Source organism: Hemiscyllium ocellatum, chromosome 10 (assembly GCF_020745735.1).
Source record: "Hemiscyllium ocellatum isolate sHemOce1 chromosome 10, sHemOce1.pat.X.cur, whole genome shotgun sequence".
NCBI classification, from domain to species: domain Eukaryota; kingdom Metazoa; phylum Chordata; class Chondrichthyes; order Orectolobiformes; family Hemiscylliidae; genus Hemiscyllium; species Hemiscyllium ocellatum.
Genome location: NC_083410.1, coordinates 87,522,027 through 87,531,255, shown reverse-complemented (window position 1 = coordinate 87,531,255; position 9,229 = coordinate 87,522,027). Strand labels below are relative to the sequence as shown.

Here is a 9,229-nt window from a genome sequence, read left to right as displayed (position 1 = left end):
AAAAAGCAGATCGTGAAAATCTCCCCCATGACAGATATGTCAAAAAACCAGAGGGTACAAGTTTAAGGTGGGGAGAAAGTGGTTTCAAGGAGACTGGGGAAAAGAAATTTCACCAGGGGTGATAGGTATATGGAACATGCTGCCTGAGAGGGTACTCTCAACATTTAAGAAACATCTGGGGTGAGTATTTAAATGCCAGGGCATAGTGGGCAATGGCCAAGCAGGGGAAATGGGATTAGTGTAGTATTGTTTGTTAGTCAGCATAGACTTGTGGGCTCAAGAGCCTGTTTCTCTGCTGTATCAGTGTTTAGCATTAGATAATTATCTAAATGGAAATAACAGAAGGAGTCACAGGAAGCAGTGAAAACGTTGCCAAGAATTAAAATCGCACAGAGCCAGTGCAGACACAGTGGGCCCAAAGACTTACTTCTGGACCAGAACAATTTTGTAGCAATGTGGTTTCTTCTACATTGAGATGATCGAACAAATTAGGTAATCACTTTGCAGTACAGCTCCATTCAATCTGCAAGCTTGACCCAGAGATTTGGTCACCTGCTATTTTAATTCTTGATCCCACTGGCCTTGGCCTCCAATACTGTTCAAATGAAAGACAATGCAAGTTCAGGGAACAATACTTTATCTTTTAAATCAGGCACTTTACAATCTTCAAACTCAATATCAATTCTAACAATTTCAGATCATAATTGCTGCTCTCCAGAAAGCAGCTTTGATATTGCTACTGCCCTGGAGAACATGAAGATTGCAGATGCTGGAGATCAGAGCTGAAAAATGTGCTGCTGGAAAGGTTCAGCAGGTCAGGCAGCATCCAAGGAGCAGGAGAATCGACGTTTCGGGCATAAGCCCTTCTTCAGGAATGAGGAGGCTGTGCCAAGCAGGCTAAGATAAAAGGTAGGGAGGAGGGACTTGGGGGAGGGGCGTTGGGAATGCGATTGTTGGAAGTAAGTTAAGGTGAGGGTGATAGGCCGGAGAGGGGGTGGAGGCTGAGGGGTCGGGAAAAAGATTGCAGGTCAAGAAGGCGGTGCTGAGTCCGAGGGTTGGGACTGAGACAAGGTGGGGGGAGGGGAAAGGAGGAAGCTGGAGAAATCTGCATTCATCCCTTGTGAATGAGGCGCTCTTCCTCCAGGCGCCATATTGCCATGGTCTGGCGATGGAGGCAGCCAAGGACCTGCATGTCCTTGGCGGAGTGGGAGGGGGAGTTAAAGTGTTCAGCTACGGGGCAGTTGGGTTGGTTGGTGCGGGTGTCCCAGAGGTGTTCTCTGAAACATTCCGCAAGTAGGCGGCCTGTCTCCCCAATGTACAGGAGGCCACATCGGGTGCAGTAAATTAAATGATGTGTGTGGAGGTGCAGGTGAATTTGTGACGGATATGGAAGAATCTCTTGGGGCCTTGGAGGGAAGTGAGGAGGGAGGTGTGGGTGCAAGTTTTGCATTTCTTGCCGATACAGGGAAAGGTGCCGGGAGTGGAGATTGGGTTGGTGGGGGGTGTGGACCTGACAAGGGAGCCGCGGAGCGAGTGGTCTTTTTGGAACGCTGATAGGGGAGGGGAGGGAAATATATCCTTGGTGATGGGGTCAGTTTGGAGGTGGCGGAAATGATGAAGGATGATGCGATGTATCTGGAGGTTGGTGGGGTGGTAGTTGAGGACCAGTGGGGTTCTGTCCTGGTGGCGATTGGAGGGATAGTGTTCAAGGGCGGAAGAGCGGGAAGTGGAGGAGATACGGTGGAGAGCATAGTCAACCATGTCTGAGGGGAAATTGCGGTCTTTGAAGGGGACGGCCATCTGGGTTGTTCGGTATTGGCAACATGGCGCCTGAAGGAAGAACGCCTCATCTTCCACCTAGGAACCCTCCAACCACAAGGGATGAATGCAGATTTCTCCAGCTTCCTAATTTCCCCTCTCCCCACCTTATCTCCATCCCAACCCTCGGACTCAGCATCACCTTCTTGACCTGCAATCTTCTTCCTGACCTCTCCGCCCCCACCCCCACCTTAACCTCCTTCAACCTATTGCATTCCCAACGCCCAGCCCCCCTACCTTTTATCTTAGCCTGCTTGGCACACCCTCCTCATTCCTGAAGAAGGGTTTATGTCCGAAACGTTGGTTCCCCTGCTCTTTGGATGCTGCTTGACCTGCTGTGCTTTTCCAGCAACACATTTATCACTACTGTCATGTTGACCTCCTCCATTTTGTATTTCACTTGTACCATTATCATGCCCTTTTGCCTTGTAGCATTATTCCTAGTCACTTAATCCCGCCTACTTTCTACTGGATTACATGTTTGTGCCCCCCCCCAATGTTTCCCTATCTCAATACCAGAGATAACACTTTGCCAATTTTGAAGAAAGGTTATGAACTTTAAAATTAACTTGTCCCTCCAAACATGCTGACTAACCCAAAAAGTTCCAGAATTTCTTGTTGCTTTTACACTTGACTACAAGTTACTGCTTGTCAAATGTACAAGTTGTCTCCCATTTACAATCACATTTTAAAGTATAGACAGGGAGCTCATTCATGGATTTCAGTACAGCAATTATTGGAGGAACAGTTAGAAGCCTTACTTCCACAAAAGGAGTTCTATGGTCCAATCCCACTAATTCTTCAGTCCAAAACCAAGGGGACACTATACTGTCAGAGGTATTCTTTTTTGGCTGCTGTGTAGAACTCAATACTGATGTGGAATAATAGGGAGGCTGTAAAGCTAGCACTCAAAAGATTGAAATAGCTGCAATAACATTGTATAAATTTATTGCAGATGTACTTCAGTCTTTTAAATGTTGGTCTGAGTTAAACCATATACAGCCCTAACTGGTAGTTATTACAGACATTACTATGCAATTCTCAATTGTTCTGTTAACAGGGAAGTTAGGTTTTCTAATAGTTTAAAATTCCATTTAGCCATGATATGGAATATCAGTTATGTGAAAATTGTTTAGTGTGCGCGCAAATATTTAACAGTAACACAATATTTTCATAGTTAACTGCATCTAACAATAGTTTAGGCACATTTAGTCAGCTAAACTTAATTTAAAAACTAACTTTAGAAACATGTGAAGACTAAATACTACTCCCTTGACATTTAATCTCTTTTACAGTGTATCATGTAGATTCATTACATTTTCAGTGAAATCAATCAGAAACAGGGAACTTCATAGAGTACTTTAATTGTGTATTGAAAAATAAATTACAGGAAATAACTTTAAAATGCAACAGAAGACAACCGAATTCCACGAAATAACATTCCCATTGCTTTGCCATAAGGGGTGGGACTGCAATGCTCAAGGCAGGTAATATCACAAATATATCAAAACCTCAAATTTGGTGCACTTATGTTTACATCAATCACAAATAACATTCCTTTACATAAACTGCACAGAGCCTACCACTGTACCAGATTTTGCCATTAACTACAAAAACTTTGATACAAAATTTGGTATTTATATATTTATATTTAATATACATGCCCCACCTCTATGATTTGATAGAAAATTAAATTTAAAAAAAATAAATGCACTGTACAGACAATGCTAACTGGTAGCTACAGGAAACGGTTCTTTTTGGGTGGTTTACTCCCCCCTTCCCCCCACAAAAAAATGAAAAAGGCATATTGGATGGACTAAAGTGGCAGTAGTGAAACGGTTAAACTTCCCAGCAGTTCGACTGTCACTGTTCATACAACTGTTCTAGGGCTGCTTTCAGGAAAAAGGCAAGGCAAGCTTCAAATTACCCCATCTAACAGTAATCTTGTCCTCAAAATTAATCCAATGGCTTGTGTAGTTTGGATTCATGCAATGTATAATACTGGTAATACGAGCAAAAGCATTAACAAAAAAATGAATTGGCTCATCAAGCTTAACTATGCTTGGCTACCTCAATGATCCCATTGATTTATCTGTACAGTATACTACAGTGCAAACCAGCCTTTCACAAGACCTGAAAAGGAAATTTGACTAGTGTTCTTACGTCAACATTCAAGTTACAAATATTACAAACCTCTTAGATCTTGTTTAGCAATGTAACTACCTACCCACTGAAAAAATCATCTCCATGAATATTTCCTTCTTCGTTCTTCAGACCTTTTTGGCAGTGTCCAGTGAAGTTGGGCCTTTCACTTCAAAATCTACGCAGATTAATTTTAAATTGATTCAAAGTCCATAACCTATAGCAAGCATTTGACACCAATAGAACCAGACAAGGATTGTCAGTTTGTCTTTAATTTGGTATGTTGGGAGCCCTGTTCAGTCAAACCTGCTTTGATGGAGTTTGCTACAGTCTGTCTTATGTTGTCCTCCATCAAATTGTCACTCAGTGGCTTCAACACCTGTAATATGGGAATGTTAAAAGAAAGAAAGGGAGACTTAAAATGGGGTAACCAAAAACACGCTATCAACAAAAAAAAAGTAAAACCACATCTGTTAAATATTTTCCCATTAACTAGTTGCAAAATAACTACAAGAACGTTGGATTGAAAGGAATTATGAGGAAAGATGGAATGTGAAATTAAATTCAACTCTGCATTGAAAGGGAAAAAAACTTGTTAAGTGGAAAAATTGCTGGGCACAGCAGCCTGCATTATTCTGGTATATAATACAATGGATACTACATGATTTATATATATTTTTTAAAAAATCTCAAAATTAAATGATCTGAAATGATAAGACATTTACCACTATTCTTCTTCACATGGATCTGCCTGCCTTCTTAACAGTCACTTAAATGAGCAGTTTTGCACTTTACATTATTGAATTTGCTGTGAACATTTGATAATTTGTTACACAACATGACCCTGACAAGTGTGTAAATGTCCACATTCCCACACCCTCCAAAAAGACCACATGATTAAAGCACAACAGCTAGTTTTTCTTCTTGTTGTTGTTGTTTGATGAGAGTCTCAGTGATGTAATAGAACGATGTACCACTCTACTTCGAGCTGAAGTGAACAGCTTGCATAATACCTAAAACAAGGAGTTGTTAATTAGTGATCTCCAAAACACTCAATTTGCCAATTTAGTTATGAACTGGGAAGACTACAATACGTCAAAAAAAAAATTATGTTTGTGGTAATAAGTCAAAACAAGGTTTTCACCTTCTTTGGACTCCTCTGGATTGCATAAAGGAGGAAAAGGAAGAAAATAAGCAATCAATGCATGTAGTAATCAGTACCAACAGGGAAAGACTAGGAATCAAAGAATACTTCAGAAGAAACATAGAATAACAGCCATCAGAATATAGAATGCAGCAGCAGATACTTTGAGCTATCCTCTAAGTCAGGGATTATTATTAAATGATCTATATTGGGATATTGGATAAATACAAGCTCAATTATCACTGAGTTTCAAAGCTCTTTCCCAAGTTTGATGCACGTGTCTCAACTGTCAAACAAACTACTTTTGAATCCTTCTCTCATTTCCCCGTAACATAATTGGATAATCTTGTTATTGGTTTAAAATCATCCCACCTTCATTCACATTGAGGAAATTAAGTAATGTGTAAAAGGGAAACAAAAATTGGTTTGAAAAACTGAATTAGGACCTCATGGTTTGTTGAATATGTCTCCCAAAATCAGCTGAGTGTTGTTACTGTACAATTTGCACAATCTTGACGTGTTCTGCTCATAACTCACTAATATCACTCTGGAACCAACTAGGAGCAAACCCAGAGCAAAATGCTGTGAAAAATTTGCCACATGTGGTTCACAGCAGTGATTGGGAACTTGCACTTGAAAGATCACAGGCAAATACCAAAGCTGAACCATAGCACAGGATGTCACGTAGATGACCAATGTCCCTCCATCTCTAAAAATCTGATCATTCGTCTCCTTCAGTTTTCTTATGCAGGCTCACATCCTCAGTCATGTGCTTACTCATCTATGCTACAGAGTCTATAATTACAATCAAATGAATGCTATGTGATTTGACTGCTCAAAGCAGCTATATTTCATATTTGAGACTCTCAACAAGCAGAACAAAAAAGGAAAATAAATTTGTAAAAGGACTTTTATGGAAAAAAAAATCAGCTACATTAAAAGTAAATGCATGCCAAATCACGGTTATTTTAATCAATGCAAATGTTGCATTAAAACATTCTATTTTAATATTAGAATAATGTACACAACTAAAACTTTAGACTAATTCAGTTAAGGATCATTTTCAGGTAGAGAAATTCCATTAAGCTTGCGTCTTTCCAAATACTGGCAAAAAAGATGAACAGACAAAAAAAAAGAGCCAATGAACTCCAGTACTTCAAGGTGAAAAATCAGTTTTCTATTTTAATTATCCTGATCACACTCTGGCTGTATGGAATATAATAACCTTAGCTCAGTCAGTCAGTCACAACAGTGACGAGGTGGTGAGTTTCAGTCCTCCACCAGAAACTTAACCCCATGATCTGGGTTCGCACACCAGAGAAGTACTGAAGAAATGTTGCACTTTCCAATCACTCTTCCAATCCTCCAGATCAAATGTTAAACTAAGGCTCTTCCTTCCCAGTCAGTGGACATAAACATGTCATGATGGTCATGGGAAAACGGGGCAGTAAAGTTTAGGCAGAGAACTTCAAAAGGGAAGTAAGTTGCAGATACTATGGGTCATCTAAGCTGCAACTATTATTTCATTAAGTGATGCAGCAATGGAAGGTGAGATGATTAAAAACAGAGTGAAGAAGAACCTTTATCCAGGTTTGTCTATTCTGAAGACGACTCTTGTGACATAGCAGTAGTGTCCTTGCCTCTGAGCCAGAAGGTACAAGTTCAACTCCCACCTGCCCTGGAAATGTGTAATAACATATCCAAATAGGGTGACTAGAAATAGTTATCTATTATTAAATCTGGCAAATGCAATTCAAAGATTGTTTTTTTAAATTGCCATTAATTTTGTCAGACAGATATTTAGGAAAGAAGCAAAGGACTGATGGGAAGGACATTGCCGACAGATGTTAAATAGGGTTGAAGAGTTAATACATGCTTGTTATTCAGCTACATATTGAAAGATTATGTAGTTTGACCCATTCACCTAAATAATTTAAAGCAATGCTTTTAGAAAGAACTGCATAAACTGTGAATTAGCTAAGATTGCAATCAATTTCAAAAGTCATACAATAATGATCAACATATTATTTAAACTAGGGACTGTCCTCCACATTAAACTGTACATCATAATGGCAATAAAGGAGGGGGCTATGGAGGAATTGTACTCACCTGTTCCCATATAGTTTCAGCCACTTGATCAATGATTGTTCCAAATTCTCTGAATTCACCAGAATACTTTGTGTAAGCCCAGGTGCAGAGGGATATTAGAGCCATTCCCATCACAAGGTTGCATAAAGAAGCTATCGAGTTCAAGCCAATGAATCCAGTCACTCCTGAGATTATGTACATGGTAAACATCACAGCAAAGAGTGTGGCAGGTGTGCGAGCAGCATAAAAAATATTTTTGCTGTCATTGTGCTTTACAAAGTTTGCATAGTTCTCATCCATTTCTTGCTCAAGCTGTTCTTGATAGCGCTGACAGAATTCTTCCCCACCCATTTTCTTGACAGATCGAAACTGCTTGATAGAAGCTGCTTTCAAGTTCAGGTGTTGCTGCTCCAGATCTGCTGGTGCTATGTAAGGCTTATCTCCCCCACAGAACTGCAAAGACAAACACATTTACAATTCTTGAATAGAATGCTATTTTTCTAAGGACATGATGATTTTTAAGATCCATAGGTGCAGGACAAATGACATTTTCTCCATAATATTTAAGTCAAAATTCTTAGCCGAAGTGCATGGAATGTGTGTATACTTCAAAACTGGTTCTGCTTTTAAACAAATTAGATTTACTGAACTCCAGTGCTGATGGGTAAAATGTGTCTATTTTGGGGTCAGAAATATATAAAATAACATAATAATAATCTCTTTGTGCACTAACTGCTGAGTACAAAGAGAAAGTGTGAAATACACATCAGAAGTTCATTCATTTTTCATGTCCTTATTTGGACATACTCAGATCCATTTTTAATTTCTTGCTTCAACAGGACAACATGTAAATTTTCAATCAGTCAAGAAATATCCACCCTTGGCCCCATTTTTCTTCACTGATCACTGCCAACATCCCACTCCAGTATCATCTTACCCACAAAAGTTTTAAATACTATAAAAAGTTATTAACATTCGTTTTTAATCTTATGAAAAAGTATAAATGGAAAGGGCTTCAGCTTCTGTGCACTTCAATTAGCTAATAACACTCCAGTTGATCTGGCCGCACCCATTCCAATGAATTACATTGTGATGAAAGGTTCACAATTGTGTTGTATTTTGGGATTTTTATTTCAAAATCAATATTGTATTTGAAAAAATGACGACAAAGAGAGATCTATGGATGTAATGTTTTACAAAATAATTTGTTAAGTGACAACCTCAAGAAAGCACATGATTGCTGTTGACTGTCAGGAAGAATTCCTACTCCTAGAAGGAGAATCAAGTCACTTCAGGTGATCTTAGCAGAAGTGACATCTAGTTTGTGGAATTTCTCAGCCAGGAGAGCTTTTATAGAAAAGTCTCCAATTTTTTAGCCTAAACTTTTTCAGTTTTATCAGAATTAAGAGGGCTTTGTCCCATCAGACTTGGAAAGAAATCAAAATAGGTCCCAGCAGTCCAAGGGATTGTGTATCAAGGTGTCAATCTCAAGATCAAAACTAACGAAGCATCTACTACCATTTGTGGAAGAGCTCAAACACCTACCACTTATTACATGTTTTCTAATTTTACTCTTGAAAGGCCGTCACTGTTCATAGTTTTGCACCATTTTGAAAGCACCTTTTTTTGTGTCCCAAGTGAAATCTGAGATTTACTTACATTAAAATCAATGGCCACAGCATTATCCAGTTATATCTATAAGAACTTGTATGTGGGGGAGGGGAATAAAAGATGTTGATAGTTCAGATGAAGTGATCAGAATTTGAGGTTGGCAGAACAATGATGTGTCTAATTGCCAAACTTGAAAGAATCAATGTTTTTCCTCTCCCACCACTCTACACCTCTCCCTAACCAACCCAAACTACAGCATAAATGCTGCCCCCTCCACTCTTCACTTCAGCTCGGGACTCATCTGGACACGCAACATCATCTTGCCTTCTTTGTGGATGATGTATGAACCACTGCGATCTCCAGCATTTGTTATTTTCAGTACAGATTCCAGCATCTGCAGTAATTTCTGCCTTCAAAATACATCAG

The 9,229-nt window shown here is 39.4% G+C and overlaps 1 protein-coding gene across 3 annotated transcripts in view; it reads right to left on the bottom strand.

Moving 5' to 3' along the window:
- Nucleotides 1-3,163: 3,163 nt before the first annotated feature.
- The window catches only part of atl2 (atlastin GTPase 2), a 102,866-nt gene continuing 96,800 nt past the window's right edge, over nt 3,164-9,229 (bottom strand). For 2 of the 3 annotated variants that reach the window (XM_060831710.1, XM_060831711.1), the window contains exons 12-13: nt 7,214-7,645; nt 3,164-4,339 (exon numbers count right to left, since the gene is read on the bottom strand). In XM_060831710.1, the coding sequence (XP_060687693.1) occupies nt 4,220-4,339; nt 7,214-7,645 (552 nt within the window). In that variant the 3' untranslated portion in view covers nt 3,164-4,219. Of the gene's footprint in view, nt 4,974-7,213; nt 7,646-9,229 lie in introns of all 3 variants that reach the window. The other variant, XM_060831712.1, reaches the window with a different exon arrangement.